General features: G+C 32.1%; 3 protein-coding genes and 2 non-coding genes across 8 annotated transcripts; 2 read left to right on the forward strand and 3 right to left on the reverse strand.

The window, feature by feature from the left end:
• The first annotated feature begins 1,354 nt into the window (after nt 1-1,354).
• On the forward strand, nt 1,355-6,434 carry LOC8277633 (nuclear intron maturase 3, mitochondrial). Of its 4 annotated transcripts, none has more exons than XM_048369740.1 (3): nt 1,355-4,693; nt 5,380-5,510; nt 5,601-6,434. In XM_048369740.1, the coding sequence occupies exon 1, from the start codon at nt 1,686-1,688 to the stop codon at nt 3,939-3,941; it is 2,256 nt and encodes a 751-aa protein (XP_048225697.1). In that variant the 5' UTR covers nt 1,355-1,685; the 3' UTR covers nt 3,942-4,693; nt 5,380-5,510; nt 5,601-6,434. The 4 variants fall into 4 exon arrangements, with proteins under 4 accessions (XP_048225697.1, XP_048225696.1, XP_002533678.1 ...); XM_048369739.1 differs by having other exon boundaries at nt 1,355-4,534; nt 4,630-4,693; nt 5,380-6,434; XM_002533632.4 differs by having other exon boundaries at nt 1,355-4,504; nt 4,630-4,693; nt 5,380-6,434.
• Nucleotides 4,325-4,544, reverse strand: LOC112536930. Its single transcript, XR_003080843.1, has one exon. It is a non-coding gene; the product is annotated as a small nucleolar RNA U3 (small nucleolar RNA).
• LOC8277632 (replication factor C subunit 5) lies at nt 4,929-10,875 on the reverse strand. Its single transcript, XM_015728059.3, has 11 exons — nt 9,717-10,875; nt 9,515-9,625; nt 7,879-7,911; nt 7,614-7,782; nt 6,454-6,632; nt 6,217-6,353; nt 6,016-6,111; nt 5,753-5,822; nt 5,583-5,660; nt 5,341-5,467; nt 4,929-5,190 (listed from the first exon to the last, which is right to left on the reverse strand). The coding sequence occupies exons 1-11, from the start codon at nt 10,683-10,685 to the stop codon at nt 5,117-5,119; spliced, it is 2,043 nt and encodes a 680-aa protein (XP_015583545.1). The 5' UTR covers nt 10,686-10,875; the 3' UTR covers nt 4,929-5,116.
• A 5,119-nt stretch (nt 10,876-15,994) lies between these two features.
• On the forward strand, nt 15,995-18,649 carry LOC8277631 (pentatricopeptide repeat-containing protein At4g33990). Its single transcript, XM_015728058.3, has one exon. It carries the CDS (start codon nt 16,375-16,377, stop codon nt 18,520-18,522), a length of 2,148 nt encoding a protein of 715 aa, XP_015583544.1. The 5' UTR covers nt 15,995-16,374; the 3' UTR covers nt 18,523-18,649.
• A 70-nt stretch (nt 18,650-18,719) lies between these two features.
• Nucleotides 18,720-18,927, reverse strand: LOC112536929. The gene has a single exon (XR_003080842.2). It is a non-coding gene; the product is annotated as a small nucleolar RNA U3 (small nucleolar RNA).
• Between the last annotated feature and the right edge of the window lie 63 nt (nt 18,928-18,990).

An 18,990-nucleotide genomic window follows, 5' to 3' on the forward strand; every position in this document is an offset into this window, starting at 1 on the left:
AGGAGATTAACTAGGAATAGGTTCACCACAATGAAAACTCTGAAAATTTGAAGCCTTCCTCATCTCTAGACTTGATCGTGTCATTGATATAGTAGTCTTCTACGCATGATATCTGCACATGCAGCAAGGTCGATTTCTCAAGTGGTCACGACCTTGACAGAGGGTTCCCTCGCACAGTGCATTCACCTCCTCCAAAAGACTTGGTTTTTGATAAATGATGACATAAAACATGTCTTTAGACTGGAGTTTGCTCCATCCTTGATATTTCATCACCTAAGTCAGAATAAACATAATTTCCATAATTAAGTACATTATTCAACCAAATCGAAAGGGAATTAAACACAATAAATATAACTATTTATAACCTATCAATTTTCAAGGCAGCTCCAATAACAAAAGAGTTCATACTTTTAGTGGAGATAACCTTGCCGGCCACGGCTTTAGAAAAGCTATCTTTAAAATCTTGAGTTTCAAAATCTAGCTCAAGCTCTAGATCTCCACAGTTGAGTTGCTTTGTCATGTCGATAATATCTTCAAGAGATGGAAGTTATAGATCCATATTGCAACAAGACCTAGACTTTAAATAGATGAGGAAGAAGTATAAACTAGAGCTCTTTTTATCGAGAATAGAAAGAAGAAGAAAGAAGGGTGAGAAAAAAAAGGAGAAAATGGCAGCTTTAATAGAGATTAAGGTGACCGTTGCATGAAAGATGAAAAGCATAAAGCATATTTTGGGAGGAAATGCCATTTAATGGCAAAATAGAGGCAGAAACATATTCAATGTTGGGAGGCATGAAGATGAAAAATGGAGAGATAAATATAGCCGGAGGAGAGAAAAAGATAGAAAACCAATGCAAAAGCCTTACGCGCAAAACTCTATTTAGTTTTTATTCTTTTCCCCTTTGCTTCGATGATTTATTAGATCATGCAATTTTTTGATTTTAAATAAAATTACCATTAATTAATAGAATAGGTAAAGAATGAGCTAAATATATAATCACAAGTAAATGTTTGGATTTCTAAGATCATTAGGGCCTTTTTCTATAATATATAATGTATAATAAAAAATTTAGATTTTAATAAAGATTTTATAGTAATGATCTTTTATTTATAAATTGAATATATTATTATTATTTATAGATATTAGAAATAAAAAATATATTCATCAAAAAATAATTTTATATAAAGTAGTAATAATTATGCGTAAAATCATGTATTTGATACAACTTAAATAATCAAATAATTTACAGAATATCAAAATATAAAAAAGTTATATTTTATTTCTTTTTAGTTTGATTCCACCAGGTTTAAACTCAATTCCAATAAGGTGGAATTTGAGTATAAACTTTTCAAAATTCAGTTGGAAAATTCGACTTTCCCCAAAAACCGACTCGTGTTTAAGGGTTTCTCGAGTTGAATTGGATTGTAAAATGCGTTTCTTCCAAGTTTGCACTTGAACAGTTTATACTGATATAAAGGCAATTAGTTCCCTGACATTTTATTGTAGTTCCCGCGAAATCATCTATCATTTACGAATATAATATTCCCCCACTTTTCTTCTCCCTTTCAGCAGTGTAAATTTTTGGAGTTTTTAATATCTTCACCAATGTATGTTAAATTGAAAGACAAGCCCTACTCCTAACACACTTATCTTCTTCATATTACTTCTCCATCTTTCTATTTCAATGCTTTTCAAGCTCAAAGCGATTGCACCTTTCAATCTCAGAGTATTATCTTCTTGCAGACTCTTTTATTCAACTGTACCTATAAACCCTAAAACCCCTGTAAATCCCTTAACAGGACAACAGCTCAAAGCCCTAGTGCTTTCACAATACTCTCATGGCAAATTCGTTAATCTTATTCAAAACGTTGTCGCTTTGCCCTCTGTTCTCATCTCCGCCGCTGAAAATCTCGTCACCAGTCCCAATGAGTCTCTTTACTTGTCGGTCTCAAAGCATTTCTCAATTGAAGAAATGGGTCGTGAGGTTTTTGATAAAAGATTCGATCTTGAATCTCATTGTGCTAGATTTGCAAGTAAAGGTGAGTCCTTGGTTTTGCCTAATTTGAAATTGAAAGTTTTTATTGAAGCTATTAGGGTAGTTTTAGAAATTGTATATGATGATCGTTTTGTTACTTTCTGTTATGGTGGACGTGTTAATATGGGCCGGCATACGGCTATTAGGTACTTGAAAAATACGGTAAAAGACCCAAGTTGGTGGTTTAGTGTTTGCTTTAGTCGGTTAAAATTTGATAGTAGGAATTTAGATAAGTTATGTTTGTTTATTGAAGAGAAAATCAATGATGGGGTTTTGATCGATGTAATAAAGAGGTTGTTTGAATGCGGAGTGTTGAATATTGAATTGGGTGGTTTTCATTTGGGCAAGGGACTTCCTCAAGAATGTGGGTTGTGTCCGATTCTCATTAACATCTATTTTAATGGGTTTGATAAAGAAATTCAACAGATTCGTTTAAGGATTAGTGAACAGAATCCGAAATTTGAACCAAATGAGGTTAGTGAGAGGTCTAATTCTTCTTTTAAGCCGTTGAAGGTATATGCTATTAGGTACTTGGACGAGATATTAGTAATTACTTCAGGTTCGAAGATGTTGACGATGGACTTGAAGAGTAAGGTTTTGAAATTTTTGGAAGAGAAGTTGGAATTGAAGGTGGATAGAATTGAGACAGCAATACACAGTGCAGTTTCTGAGAAGATAGATTTTTTAGGGATGGAATTCCAGGCTGTCCCACCTTCTGTCTTGCACCCCCCCATGTCCGAAAAAGCAATCAGAGCAAGGAAGAAATTCCTTCGGCAAAAGAAAGTTAAGGCTTTGGAATTGAGAAATGCTCGGGAGAGTAATAGGAAGAAATTGGGTTTGAAAATTTTGAGTCATGTTTTTAAGAAGTTGAAGCAGAGTAATGGGTTCAAATTTGAAGTTCAAATTGAGAATGAAGTGCGAAAAATTTTTGCAACTTGGGCAGATGAAGTGGTTCAAGAGTTTTTGGGGTCTTTGGATGAGCGTTGGAATTGGCATCGAATGCTCACTGCCGGTGATTTCCTTTCTTTAAGGCATATTAGAGATCAATTGCCTGAAGACCTTATTGATGCTTATGATAAGTTCCAAGGGCAGGTGGACAAGTATTTATCACCGGTGAAGGCTAGAAAGGTATTGGAGGAAGAACAAAGGCGAGTTGAAGAAGAGGAGCAAAGAAAGTATGCCGAGAGAACAATGGAGGATCTGACAAGGCTATGCATGAAAGTCTCTGCACCGATAGAACTTGTAAGGAAGGCTGTTAAGATGGCTGGGTTTACAAACAATATGGGCCGTCCCAGACCAATCAACTTTCTCACTGTTCTGGAAGATGCTGATATTATCAAGTGGTATGCAGGGGTAGGGAGAAGATGGCTTGATTTCTTTTGTTGCTGCCACAACTTTAAGATGGTAAAAACTGTTGTAAGTTATCACCTGAGATTCTCTTGTATTTTGACGTTGGCAGAAAAGCATGAAGCAACAAAATGTGAGGCCATTAGGCATTACACTAAAGATTTGAAAATCCATGATATTGATGGAAATGAAGAAGTGTACTTTCCCACAGAGAGAGAGGTAAAGATGATGGGAGATAAAAATCTTTCAGATCCAAAACCGGTGGATGGGGCTTTATCTTTGGTATTTATAAGATTGGCCGTTAATGAGCCATCGCATTCTTGTGTTGCTCACTTTTGTAACAGAACAGATACTATCATGTACAGAGTAAGGTTACTACAAAATCTATTAAATCTGAGCCCAACGAGAGGAGTGAATTGGATTCCAGGAATGATAACAATTCACGAATGTATAGACCGAACATGCCTGCCATTATGTTCTGTCCACATAAGCGATTTATATACTGGGAAAATTACTCTTCAGGACATTGACTGCACTTCATTTTTGCATGTGGACTGAGTATTGCTCATATTCTTTCAGTTACAGTTGTGGTAGGTGTATTAGTTTGTAAGCTCCTGATAACCTGCAGCTGAGATCAACTGGTTGTTTTCCATATACAAATGAGACAGATAGTCTTTCAGTGATTTTTCCATGTAGGTTGATTTATACAGGGCTGAAAAGTGAAGTATATGCAATTCCTGTGCCTATAATGCTTTTATTGTTTTATGTGCAGTTATTCTTAATACTGAAAACAAGCATGCGTTTTATGATTCTAAAAGAAACAGTTGACTTTTAATTTTCAAGTATCAAAAGGATTTGGAGTCACTAAAAGATAATTTCAACGTTCCTCGATTGTATTGCTTATGAAATGCGTTATAACCATGAGTTGCAAAAAGAAATGAAGTCTGTCATACTACTGTGTGACAATTTCAAGCCCATTGAACACAGGCTGAGAACAATTCTCCACTGCCCTTCTATGGTCCAAAGACACCGGAAGGGCTATTAATCATGATCTTGCCGCACAGTCATGTTTCATCTTCCAGATTTGAGTTCCTGTCTCCTTAGTGCTTAAAGATGTAGAGGTATGAGCCTATAAACTAGATTCTGTTCAGGTAAGGTCCTGACCTTGTTATTTCATTAGCTGCTATAAACACTGTTAATTTTCATGTCTTTCTGATATGGGATTGTTTCTTTTCCTTTTTGTCAGCTTGTTGGCATGGAATAATTGCCTAGCTGTGCGTTGTCTGCAAATTTTAATTGTAGAGGATCTGGTATGATTAATGAATAAAATGCTAACTTCTGCATAATCCCTTTATATAAAGTTGGAATTACTTACAGTCACTAGTCATTTTGATTATTTGTTGGTAATGGTAATGGAAACATATAACTAGAAGCATCTTCATTCCATTACACAATATAGATGCCAAGCTTTACTGTTATAACATACACACAAGTTATTCTTAAAAAATACCACTTTGGCATTACAACTTACAGTATTGTCTTTATCTTTGAAGTATATTGTTCAAACCCATCATTTAAAGCTTCTGGTTTTTCTTTGTCCTATAATTTCTTCTTTTTCCTTTTTATATTAAAAAGGAAGTAACACAATTTGTACAGAAAATAACAGCTATGCTAGTCTGCAGGCACAGATCTTACTTTAGATATGAATTTAAGAGAAGCTCCTTCATGTTCCACTATCGTCCATATTGCATCCTTTTGCTAGTAGTGATATGTAACTTGTACAAGCTCATAAATTTTGCTATGAACTCTGCAGAAGGAAATAGAGATGAGATTATAATTATTAAAAAGAACATAAAGAAACCTTTGTAATTTTTGTTCCATTCTGACTAATTAGGCATATGACATGTATGATACTTGAAGATGAGAGATATTGCATGTTTCTTGCTTGTGTTTTTACCTTCAATTTTCATGAATTGGTGGAATTTCTTTTTTGCAGGATCATGAAACCTTTTACCTGCTTCCTCATGTCGACTGTGTGGAAATCGCAGTTGATTTTCAGCTTCTAACATGTTCCCATCTTTTCTCTGGATATACAGGAAATAAGCAAGCTCTGATGACATCAACGAGGTCAAATGATTCTACTCTAATTTGAACTGTAAATTAATATGACTCAAATGAGAAGCACAGTTACTTTCTTACATTGTAATCCTTGTACAGGAGGTCGAGTTGGCCCTGGCAAAACTCATCCAAATGCTTCTTCAGCTCATCAAGTAGGGTCTGTATCAGGATGATATGATATATTATTTTAAAGGTCAATAGCTTGCCAAATCTACCAGAAAAGCTTACAGAAAGGACAGTGTAGGTCCTACATTGAAAATAAATTCAGGGGATACATCATGCTCTATTAGTTTTTGAAGCTTCCCACGAATAATATATAGCCTGCAAAAGATACAATCAAATTATATGCTGGTTGCTCTCGTAATGTTGGAGTTTGAGGCTCAAAACTGGAAGCCTGGAAGACTATTATTTCAAGATCAGCAAGATACGAAAATTCTGATAGAAGAGTTCAGAAAAGTGAACTATAAAAATGTTTGGCAACATCAATCTATATCAGCTAAGGATAACATCTTACTGTTTTGGACTTTGTTCTTGGATCATGTTCTTAGCAATGTTAGCAATGTCATCTTCCCATCCAGTCAAAATTTCTTGATCTTCTGCGAAGGGATAACTGCAGGAAAAGAATTCATATACACTCTCAAAACATTCGAGAGGCAAAGGGAGAAATGCCGAGTACAAGAAAGATTAACTTAAATGCCATAAGAAACTTCATCACCTTCTCCGCCAGGAAGCCTCTAAGGATCTAATGGCTTGCCGGAGATTATTTTTTGACTCTAGAGCAATCCTTTCAGCAAATTGGAAAGGCAATTCTATGCCTTCTTGTTTGGCTATGAATTTTAAGACTTTAACAATCTGAACATCGAAAAGTTGAAAAAGAAAAATCCTTATTTAATCTACTGAGAAAGCTTTTGGTGCGAAATTAATCATTTGAAATTCAGTACAGCATTCAGACCTCATCATTCGATGGCATGAAAAGCTGAACAAGGTTGCAGAGTTCTTTAATTGCCTGAAGCTTGGAGACATCCGAGCAGCAGAAGAAAAACTTACTGGACCCTTGATACCTTTCTAATAGCCACTTAATATACAGGACAGCATCTGCAGATAGCCTGTCTGCATTGTACAAGATGATTGCTGCACATAATAATTAGCCATGGGATGAATAATTGGTTTACTCAAAATTATAATTCTAGTCCTAAAACTGAATATCCTTATAACAATTTTTCTAGCCATTCTGTTAGACACTCTTACCATTGGTATGAATTCTGAGCAGCGGTCTGCTCTATTACTTGTATCCAATTAGTACTAATATTTTAATTATTTTGATATTAATATTTTTATTTTTATTTCAATTTTGAGTATCTATAACTTTTTAAACCTATTTTTACTGATATAATCATAAAAAATGAATAGTCTTAATTAATTTCGTTATATTAATAATATCAACTCGCTAATAATTTATCTTACTAACTACACGGAGCCTATCTTTAAAAATGTTGCTTGAAAAAAATTCAAAAATAAATTTCACATACTTAATAGGTTAAATTATTAATAAGTTGATATTATTTTTTTTTTGAACGAAATAAGTTGGTATTATTGATGTGAGAATTTAATTTAAAAAAATATATATTTTTAATAAATACGTAGCAAAAATATGTTAAGATAATGGTAGGAATTTTAAATTGAAATAGAAATAAAACAGTGGTAGAAATTTTAAATTGAAATATGTTAAAACAGTGATAGGAATTTTAAATGGAAATAGAAATATAAGAGGTTGTACCACCAAAAAAAAAAAAAAAAATACAGCAGTACCAATTAGATATAGGACCAATAGTGCCGCCACAGGACAATTTACCCGCACAATGTGCTTTTACTATCCGAATAATTTTGAAAACTAAAAAGTCAATGGAAATCTCTTTATCTGAAGTTAGTGTATACACTGCAATTAATAAAAAAGTGATCCGTATGTATGAATGTTTTACATTTTAATATTAAATGATTGATACATACTTTATCATTTAAAATTAATAAAGATGCGTGATCATCTAATAATTTGATATTTAGTGTATAGGAGAAGACATAAAGCAAAGAAGAATTTTGCGAGATGATGCATACCTCGGCAACTGTCATGCTTGGGCAGATAGTTCCTGGACTTCTTGTCATCCGTTTCTTTGATAAGTTCGACAACGATATGCTTCTCGTACCCTTTCATATCAGAAAGATTGACTTCAATATGTTGAGAAGATACCTTTATTCTTACTTCTATGCTACCAATTGATTCTCCCTGTGATCAACACCCAGAAGTATTGCCACAAAATGCTAACAGCTAAGATCACATAAATATAATCAACCAGCAAAGGAAAAAAAGATTAATACTTACCCTCAATCTGAATGCCTTGCTCTCTTCCCTGGTCTGTCACAGCATTGAGAAAAACATACTGTCAATCAATAAAATTCTTCAAAAGTAAAGGCTGGGTGGCAAGTAATACATCCATATATCTGAAATTACAGAAGCAAATTTGCATCCCCATCCAATGGGAATGTCTTGTTCCTATTAAGGATGCTCAATTGAAAAAGGCAATCATAACCTTTTAGTTACATTCATAGAATTCATTGGCTTAAATGAAGAGATAAATGCCATCTCTACCTATGCTCAATCTTGAGATTTGATACTAAAAAAGAGCAGATTAATAGTAAAGTAAAATTAGAGAGCTCATAAGCAATAGGAAATTCCAATGGAGTGCATAATTTATAGTTACTTTACATACTCATTCCAATTAATAAAGCTTGCAGACATGGTAAGATTAGAAGTTAAATGTCCAACTGATATAATTTTTTCTTTTGTGGAGCTTTTTGACAGCTAAAACCTTTCCTAGCAGTTAGAAATCAAATCAAATAAAAAAAAAAACCATTTCTTTCTTCTTCATCTTTTTTTTTTTTTTTTTCATTTTTTTTCTAATTTAGTTTTTGCTGACATCCTGTTGTTTATTTTTTCTTAATTTTTTTTGCTTGTCGTCATTTATTTTTGTTTCTTTTTTTATTTGTTCTTATGTGTTAAAAATAGATGTGTTTAATTCTTTTTTTATGTTAAAATATAAAAAGTCAATTGAGCTGAATGTTTATTCATAGACTACACAGTAGAAATAGTCATCTCCATATACTTGCTATAAAGATGAAAGTTCGCCTAGTGTGGAAGAGATAATCCGAACCCAAAACTTTTCATTTTCAAAAGCAAACATTTTTATCACTTGAGCTAGACTTCAAGTGTTAAAAGTAATATTTTTAAATCCTAAAATAGTTCTCAATTTATAATCTTTCAAGTGTTAAAAGTAATATTTCTAAATTTTGAATTTGTTCTCAATTTATAATATCGAATAATTTTAGATTCATAATGGATTAAACGAAAAATGATTATCATTTGATTAATATCTATTGATTTTAGTAAATATAGAGCACTTCATGTTCAAGAATTTAACGATATAAAAGATTCTTTGATAACTTTTTAATGGGTTTTAATTTTGATTTACAATTTTTTTTTGGGTTTTTATTCTTCAGACTAGATTTAATAAATATAATGAGCCAACTTGATTTTGTAGACCAACTTCATTTAATTTCTGTTTAATAGTGCTTTTTTGCTACATCCTCCATGATTTGCTTTAACAGATGATGAATTTGGTATTATACCATCTTGAGATGTCGAGGAAACTTTATTTTTGCTCACTTGATGAACAAATATCACCATTGCTATATACGATTATTTTGTAAATATTGTGCAGCATTGTCTTTTCTTCCTGTTGCTGCGTTATAAGGAATATCCTCTATCGCGTGTATAAAAAAATATAAAAAAATTTATGATATTATAATTTAAATCATATTAATAATTAAATTTAAATAAAACTTAATTTGTTAATAACTCATTTACAATTGTCTTGGGCTTAATGTGATAAAACGGGCAAATATTAGGATCATATCTGTACTCCTGACCCTTGTGTTACCAAAAGAATAAAAAGGACTACCTGTACTGTTTCAGGTCCATATGCTTCTTGAATCATAGCCCGGATCATGGTTCTTTTTCCCACACCAGGGGATCCTTCAAATATGAAATGGTTACATTCTATCCCCTTTATCTGTAAAGTGAAGCACAGCCATGACACCTCTAGCAACTCAACTGAAATTCTCAAGTAAATTTGGCATAACAAATAGGGAACAATGTCTTACCAGACCCTGCACCTTGGCCGCTGTAGATTGATTGCAGATAAAAGCTTCCAAAGTCTTTGGCCGGTACTTGTCTGCCCATGTGAACTCTCTTTCAACCAACATGTCAATGACTGTCTCGTCCTTCTCGTCAACATTACTAGCTGGTTGCAGAGGTTCCGGCGGCGGCGGCGATTTGGATTCTGATATTGATACTCTCTCCCTCAATGGCTTCTCCTCGTTGATGATCAATAAATCATCATCCTTATCGGTCTCCTTCCTCTTCAATGGCATTTTGGGTGCTGTAGAGTTGGTAGAGCAACAAGGATGGTCTTGGTCGATGGCAACGGTATAACTGGCAGGAATAGGAGGAGGAGGAGGAGCAAAATAAGGAGCAGGAACAGGAGGATGAGTAGGAGGAGGCGGTGGGGCGGCAACAGGAACCGGAGCACTATATTGCTCGTCTTTATCGGAAGACTTAAAGGAAGAAAAGCAAGAACTCCATTCTTGCATTTTGGTGAGCATGAAAGAAGAAATAGACGAGGAAGTAGCAACAGTCGTAGCATGACTTTCACGTCCAGGGCTAGAAGACTGATGAGGCAAATACTGATGCTTTTCCCGGTTAATGATAAGGGAATAATCAGTAAGCCCTTTGTAGTAAGGGCTGCACTTAGCATTCTTATCATCCACATTCTCTCTTTGGAAGATAAAAGCAGCTCTCTCTTCTTGTCTTCTGTTATGAGCTTCAAGGCTCTCCTCAGTTAAGTCTGAATGCTTAGAAGACGGCGAATCCCTGCCCTTCTTACCGATCCTGATAAGACTGTTAAGCTTGGACGCATTGCTCCACGCAAGCCAGTATACAGACTTGGTGGACGACCGAGAACCCGAGCAAGTAGAGCGATTAGAAGCAAGAACACGAGCCCTGGAAGATGCAGCGGCGGCGGTGGAGAGAAATGGATCGGAAGTGGAGCGAGAGATTGCTCGACTCGTCATTGCAGTTGCATTTGCAGAGTTGGAATAATTATGATCTCGAGGAAAATTAGGTAGGAGATACTAACTAAGGCCAGGAAAAACTAAAACTATGTTCCTTGGTGGACATTACAAAGAACTTTGATGCAGAATCCATCGATGTTTTCTAATTAAAATATGTGTTAAGGTTGCTACTCTCGTTACAAACAATGTATATGTTCTTGTTGCATAAATGTCCACAATATCTTTTTTGGTTTTCCATATATTTTCTTGAAAACAGCTCATGATGGCTGACAAGTTTCTAGAAAAGGGATTCTTGATATTCCGATGGTATAGTTCTCAGGTCAATGGCATATATGTGCTATACAATCGAATTTTTTCTGTAAAATACACAAATATATCTCTTGTACCTATTTAATACCATAATTTATAAATTAAAATTAATACTGCCTTTTGTTTCCATTAATAAATTAGGTGTTATTCTGGTTGTTTGATGCTATGTAACAACTAGATTTCTTACTAAATAATATGTCATATTGTATAATGTATTAGTTATTATAATCTGACATGTTAAATAGATATATCAGGTAAGATGATATGTTATTTAGTAAGAAATTTGACTGCCATATCAGCCTAAAACAACCAAAAGGTAAACAAAATAGTCGAAAAGTGTATAAGTATTATTTTCAATTCTTTATTAATTGGGAAGATAAATACTATTAATTTTGATTTATAAATTACAGTACTAAATGGATACATTAAACATAAATATGGTACTATTTATATATTTTACCCTTATACAATTTTACATTAAAAAGAAATCTACAAAGCATCATTTTTTTTTATTTACTAATCTATAGGGTGCCGGATATGATTTATGCAAGTAATAAATTAAAATTTTTTATCATCTTATTCATACATTCTTAGATAATAAGTATTATCTCATTGTACTAATAGTGTGATAAAAATTTCTATACTATAATTTTAACTTTGCGGATTGAAGAAAATGGATACTATAAATCGTATTAAAAAAACTAAAATTAAAATACTCAAAATTAAAAATTCTATTAACCATTTAACTTTTTTTAAATTGAATCATACTATACTAAGAGATTATTTCGGAATGGTTTTAGGTTTCATAAGTTATTTATGCCAATAACCGCATCGAGTGATTCCCGATTAAAAAATGAAAACTAAAATTGATTATTTCAATTATCTTGATTTTTCTATAATTCAATAAAATAAAAATAAAATTTAATGTTAATTATTTCTAAAAACTCATTTTTGAATTAGTTATTACATACTATGGTAAACAACTTGAAATAGTCTAATGATTTGTTCTACGCTAAAGTGAATAACATTGACATAGCCAAACTTTAGGCAAGAACATATTCTTCGTACAATCAATTTTAATTCATTAAATACTAATTAAAGTATTGTAATTATTGTTTGATTGAAAATAATATATTTATATCTGATAATCAATATCCTAGAAAATATTAAAACATAAAAATGAAATTTGGTAAAAAAATCTAATTACTAATTAAATCCTAAACTTTATATATTTTTAATAATTTTATTCAATTATTTTAAATTTTAAAAATAAATAAATATTTTTAATTTATTTTTTAAAAACACTTTGAAGATACAATTTTTGTAATTTTACGATAAAAAAGATGAAGCAGCAAGTCAAATGTGTTCATTAAAAAAGAAAAAATTTAGAAGCCAATAAAAAATAAAATTGAAATTTAGTGATGTAACCATTAAAGGTCTTATATATATATGCATCTTTTCACATTTTTTTGAAGTTAATTGCATCAAATATCTTACTAGTTTTCAAATTTTTTCTTTTTATAAGCATAATCGATCTACAACGTCATCTTTCTCATTATAAAATCATAAAAATTATTATTGAAAAATATTTTAAAAATAAAAAATATAAGTACTTGTTTTTAAAATTCTGAAATAAATAAGTAAAATTATTAAAAATTGTAAAATTTAAAATGTAATTGGTAAATAGACCTTGGTATAAAATGATATAATTTAGAACCAATAACTATATGCATTAAATAAAATATCTAAGATTGAGCTCCTATAACTAAAAAGTCTCATTTTACTAAATTTTAATTATATGAGGTATTATTTTGCTGTTATAATTTTATTAATAATTGAAACACTTTACATATATATATATATAGAAGTTAGTGAACCTTTTTCTTAAAAAAAAAAAATAGAAAAATTAAAGAACTCAAAATAAGTTGTAATTTTTTCTTTTAAAGGAAAGAGTAAAGTATATAAAAATACTGAAACAAAAGCATCAGATTTCTTTTTTGAACAATTAGAATGAGATATTCATTCTTTAAATAAAGTATAAGAGTCGAATAAACCTTAAAAACCAAATAAATCAGACCTTACGGAAAAACCTAAGATAAATAAAAATAAGTCCAAAAGATATCAATAAACAGCCACCAAAGCCATTGCCGCTGCCATTACTATAGAGCCATCACCCCATAGCTAAACCCTTGACCTTCTGTTAAGCTTGTAGAGATGGAACTTAATTTGTAAGGCCATGATGGTTTTTTAATCAAACTTAACCCAAAATAAAAGTATAAATACAAGAGATTAAAATAGCTAACAGAGATGGAGCAGGAGAGAACTCCCTATCATCCAGTTTTTTCATGGAGATAAGCACCCTCAACCCACCAAAATTTTGACTTGAGCCCTTAAAAGAATATGAACACTGAGCTAAGGATGTCAAGGAAATAGACTGATACACTTTAGGCCATCATTAAAATTTAGGCCTATACACTTGATAGTTGTAGGTATTTTTTGTATTAAAAGAATAACGCGTGTTTTTTTTTAGTATTTTTTTAGATATATTCTATGTTTTTCTTATTTTTTAGATTAATAGAATATAAATACTTGATAAAATAATTACTTTTAATTTATTTAGTATACGATTAGATATTTTATGATAATAACAAATTGTTAAAACATATGTATTTTTAATTTTAATCGAATTTAAAAAATAAAATTTTAAGTAAATTTTAATATATTTATAAATTTTTTGATGCATAGTTAAATGCTACATTTCTTATAAAATTATAATACAGTAATAGTTCATATTAAATACATATAAAATTATGTAAAAAATAATAAACACATAAATATATACTTAAAAATATTAAAATAATAAAATATGCGATATTCCTTCGATATAAAAAATATCTCCATCTATCAAGTGAAAAACATGATAGTTTTTTCAATTACTCTTCAAGAAAAAGTGGCTAAGAAAACACAAAAACAAGAAGAAATCATAGATTTTATCTTGTAAGAACAGGGATAAATCCCATATCTAATCTCAAAAGCTCCACCATAGGAGCAATAGATCTTCTTCACGAAGGGAGTCTGAAAAACTTACTGATTAGAAATACATTAACTACGAAAAACACAAGTTAAATAAGAAACCAAGAGAAAATATGGTAAAATCGCAATGGAGTTTGGCCTAAAAAGGCCAAAACCACCTCTCAAAACTACCTAGTTAAAGTTACTGGTTTTAGACAAAGAGAGATCAAATACGAGAGGATGAGGATAGTATCTAGTAAGTCAATATTTATCACTTAACACAAACATCAGATTGATGTTCAGGAATTTTTTCTGTAAATTATCCTAAAACCATATCAGAACAAGGGTCCTTAACAAAAACACTCAAAATCTATAGGCCTAATTACTAATTAATTTTAAAATTTATAATTTTTAATAATTTTATTTAATTGTTTCAAAATCTTAAAAAAAATATTCATATTTTTAATTTATTTTTATAAATACTTTCGATGATAATTTTTAAAATTTCATAACAAAAAAAATGACATGGCAAATCAACCATGCTTCTAAAAGAATAATAGTTGTGAATAAGTAAAAATAATTTATACTATATTTAACAATAAGGTCGTTACAAATTTAATATATGTGCATCGTTTCACACTTATTTTATTTAAACGCAATAGACCTTTTACTAACTCACTAATATTTTTTTAATAAGCATAATTAACTTGTAATGTCATTTTTTTATTGTAAAATTTTAAAAATTGTTGTTGAAAAGTATTTTTGAAAATAAATTAAAATATGAGTATTTATTTTAAATTTTTTAAAATCCAAATCTATGTATGAAAATACCCTTTTGTGTCTTATTCAATAAATTTATGTTCTTAATTTAATAATGTTTGTGGGTATTATTTGGTATAGGTAGTAGAGATGCCTGCAGAGGAAATTGAAAAGGAAGAGTGTTTATGTTGAAATGCTTGTTGCTCCTAGTAATCCTTTTGATATCATTCAAAATGAAGGTAAATTTTAGGTTTCTTTTCATGCTTAATTTTTCAAGACTGATAATAAATTTCAAGTGTTTTGAGGATTGTTATTTTTTTCCCCTTTTGAATTCAGTTGGGTGTATTCATTGAAGACAAGTTTTGGACTTAGTTCTGCTAAATAATACTGGGTTGTATCTTTTGGTTTCAACTCAATTGGGATATAAAAGTATATCATGCGAGGCCTTAAAGTTCTTGCATTATTTTTAGAGAAGGACGATCCGTGATAGTAATTTTATTGGATGTGTCTATATACAATATTATCAGAATTATGTTGATTTTTCGGTTAAAACCGGTTTAATCGTAACCAATAAAAAAAGAAGCAAATTCAATTAAAAATTCAAATGAGTAAAGAAAAGAAGTGAAATTTATCGAAAGTCGTAAAATCTGTTATAAACTATAAAAACTGTATGAACAGTAATTACCCATTAAAAGTAAAAAGCTTTTAAAATCTTTTTAAAAACTTTTAAAATTAATAAATAAAGAATGTCTTTATATTTTAATAAAGTAAACAATAAAAAAGTGACAATAAACAACATTTTAGTTCTAGAATATTGATATTAAAAAAATTTAAAAATGTAAGGTAATAAATTTCGAACGTTGAAGTGAAAATGTATATATATTTACATTATGAATATAAATTTTTTAAAAACTTTATTATTATTATTATTATTATTATTAATTTTTATTAAGAAACTTAACGATTCAACCATCGATTTAATAATTAAATCGATAAATTTTAAATTACTTGGTCGATGCCGGAGTCCGCTATGATAACATTGACTATATGACAGTCGTATGAAAGTGAAGGAGAGGTGCATTGGATTTGCATACATTGTTTTCGCAAATGTCGCAGGGAAAGAAAAGAGATGATGTGTTCTTCTTGTGAAGGGATGTGGGGAAGAAGAATAAGTTATTTAATATTCAGTAAATTTGACCTTTCAAAACTATAATTAGCTTAACAAATCCACCTGAGCGCCATATTAGTGCTCTTCTTCTCTGTTTTGTTTTTTTATATTTTAATCAAGATACTGAATTTCATAATTGCAAACAATTGGACAAATTGGGGAGACATTTTCAAAAATTTCGTACCCAAACAATGATATTCCAGAGCGAAATGCACCTAAGATCAAATATTTCGAGCCGGCTTCCGTGGAAAATTCAGACTTTCTTTTTGATGCTGCGATCACATGAAAACATAAACTTTGAGGCTCAATTAGCTAAATACATGGCAATTGAATCATGAGCCGTTGAAAATATTTGGATCTGTTTTATCATTAGCCCTAATAATTCAGGAGAACACTGCAAAAGTTTTTGTAGGCTCAAATCAATAGAGCTATCACATTTCCATGCATGGCCTTTTACATTTCTTCACCACCACTAAACATCATCCTCTTCTACTTCACTCCCATTACCTGAAAACCCATCACCTGTCTTCACTTTTTTCACTTCTACATTCATGCAAAGACCTCAGAACTCTCAAACAAATCCATGCTTCTTTGCTCGTCTCCACTGGTTTTAATGAATCCATTTCCTTTCCTTCAACAAAGCTTATTTCCTTCTACTCCAAATTTAATGACCTCGAAAGTGCAATTTCAGTTTTTAGTCTTTTGCAAGAGCCTAATACTTTATCATGGAATTTGATTATGAGAACCCATCTTGATTTCGGGCTTGTGACTGAGGCTTTGTTACTGTATAAGAAAATGAGAGAATCGGGTGTTAAAACCGACGCTTTTACTTTTCCTACAATAAATAGAGCTGTTATGTCTCTTAAGAGTGATGTGTTGTTGGGAAAAATGGTCCATTGTGATGCAATGAAACTGGGTTTTGGATATGATTTATATTTCTGCAATACTATGATAGAAGTTTATGCAAGATGTGGGTGTGTTTATTACGGTCGCGTAATGTTTGATGAAATGTCGCCGAGGGATCTGGTTTCTTGGACATCCATGATTTCTGGGTATGTTTCTGAAGGAAATGTTTTTAGTGCTTTTGAATTGTTTAATAAAATGAGGCTGGAGATGGAACCGAATTCTGTAACACTGATTGTTATGTTGAAGGGATGTTATGCATATGATAATTTCAGTGAAGGGAGGCAACTTCATTGTTATATCATCAAGAATGGCCTGTTAATTTATGGGTCTGTGCAGAATTCAATTCTAAGAATGTACAGTATAACAGGTTCTGCCAAAGAAGTGGAATCCTTATTTGTTGAAATTTATAGGAGGGATGTTATTTCTTGGAATACTTTGATTGGTTTCTATGCATTGAGAGGAGATGCTGAAGAAATGGTTTGTGGGTTTAATCAAATGCGCGGTGAAGTAGCACTTAGCAGTGAGACTTTAACTTTAGTTATATCAGTTTTCGCAAAGATTGGGAATCTGGTTGAGGGTGAAAAGCTGCACTCTTTCTCCATAAAAGTTGGACTCTGCGACGATGTTTTGCTAGCTTCGCTCTTAGACTTTTATGCGAAGTGTGGGGAGTTGAGAAATTCAGTTCAGTTGTTTGGAGAAATTCCTTGTCGAAGCAGTAGTACTTGGAAGTTAATGATGTCTGGGTGTATTCAAAATGGCTACTTTGATGAGGCCATTCATTTGTTTCGGCAAATGCAAGCTTCAGGTGTTCAGCTCCAAGCTCAAATTTTAGGAAGCCTTGTTGACGCATGTAGCCATCTGGGTTCACTACAATTGTGCAAAGAAATCCATGGATATCTCACGAGGAATTTCTTTTACATACTCGAGGGAGACAATATACACTTAGGCACCTCTATCCTTAATATGTACATAAGATGTGGAAGCATTTCCTCTGCAAGAGAATATTTTAACAGAATGGTCGCGAAAGATAATATAACATGGACATCAATGATTGAGGGCTATGGAATTCATGGAATGGCTATAGAAGCCCTAAAACTTTTCAATCAGATGCTGGTGGAAAGAGTACTACCAAATAGGGTAACATTCTTGAGTTTGCTGTCTGCTTGTAGCCACTCTGGTCTTATCAGACAAGGCTGCGAGTTGTTTCTTTCTATGAAATGGGTATTCGGTATGGAGCCAGATTTAGATCACTACACTTGCATGGTGGATCTGTTAGGTCGATGTGGAAAGATCAAAGAGGCATTAGCCATGATAATAAGAATGGTGGTTGTTGCTGACAGTAGAATTTGGGGTGCTCTTGTAGCTTCCTGTAGAGTCCATGGAGACAAGAAAGTTGGAGAATTCGCAGCACAAAGGCTTCTGGAAATGGAATCTGATAATGTAGGATATTACACATTGCTAAGTAACATACAAGCTATGGTTGGGAAGTGGGACGAAGTGGAACAAGTTAGGAAAGTTATTCACGAGAAGGACCTGAGGAAGACACCAGGTTGGAGCTGCATAGTGGGAAAAGGGAGGAATTATTGTTTCATATCTGGTGATAGAACACACAAACAAGCAGAGGAAATTTATGATGTATTAAGACATCTGAGTACTAAAGTACAGGAATTCGGGCATTATTGATTTTTCCTGGTTTTATTGGCATATACTGTAGGGACTTGAGAATATGGAGAAAACAAGGCTATTTGCAAGAGACCGACCCTTTTAAGGAAAAGAAATTAAATCATCATTGAAGTTCATTTTATTCTTCCTCTTGTGTGCAAATTATTATTTTAAATCTTGTATATAAACCCTAGTTTCTTTTTTTCTGGAAAATAGAAGGTCTGTCAGACAACCGCCTGACCACCCAGGCAGATGACTGGGAACGATCCTCTACAGCTCCCAGGCTCGAGGAGCCCGTTAAGCCGTTAAATCACGCTCTGATCAAACGGTCATGATTCATCTTCCAGACGTGAGTTCCGGTCTCCTTTGTGATAAAGGATACAAAAGTACGATCCTATAGAACAGATCCTGTTCAAGTAAGGTCGTGCCTTTACCACTTCACTTTCCGCTCTAAATATACATTTAACTTCTTCTAGTTTAACGATGTGG

This window comes from Ricinus communis, chromosome 10, assembly GCF_019578655.1.
Source record: "Ricinus communis isolate WT05 ecotype wild-type chromosome 10, ASM1957865v1, whole genome shotgun sequence".
Lineage (NCBI taxonomy): Eukaryota > Viridiplantae > Streptophyta > Magnoliopsida > Malpighiales > Euphorbiaceae > Ricinus > Ricinus communis.

Bases quoted from the DNA above. Each gene is read 5' to 3' on its own strand.
- LOC8277632 (XM_015728059.3), bottom strand. From the start codon at position 10,685: ATGACGAGTCGAGCAATCTCTCGCTCCACTTCCGATCCATTTCTCTCC. The intron at 5,823-6,015 runs GTAAGATGTTAT...TATCTTTTGCAG, and splicing joins CAAGAACAAAGTCCAAAACA to GCTATATATTATTCGTGGGA. The intron at 5,191-5,340 runs GTAAAAACACAA...TTCCTTCTGCAG, and splicing joins CCAATTCATGAAAATTGAAG to AGTTCATAGCAAAATTTATG.
- LOC8277631 (XM_015728058.3), top strand. From the start codon at position 16,375: ATGCATGGCCTTTTACATTTCTTCACCACCACTAAACATCATCCTCTT.
- LOC8277633 (XM_048369738.1), top strand. From the start codon at position 1,686: ATGCTTTTCAAGCTCAAAGCGATTGCACCTTTCAATCTCAGAGTATTA.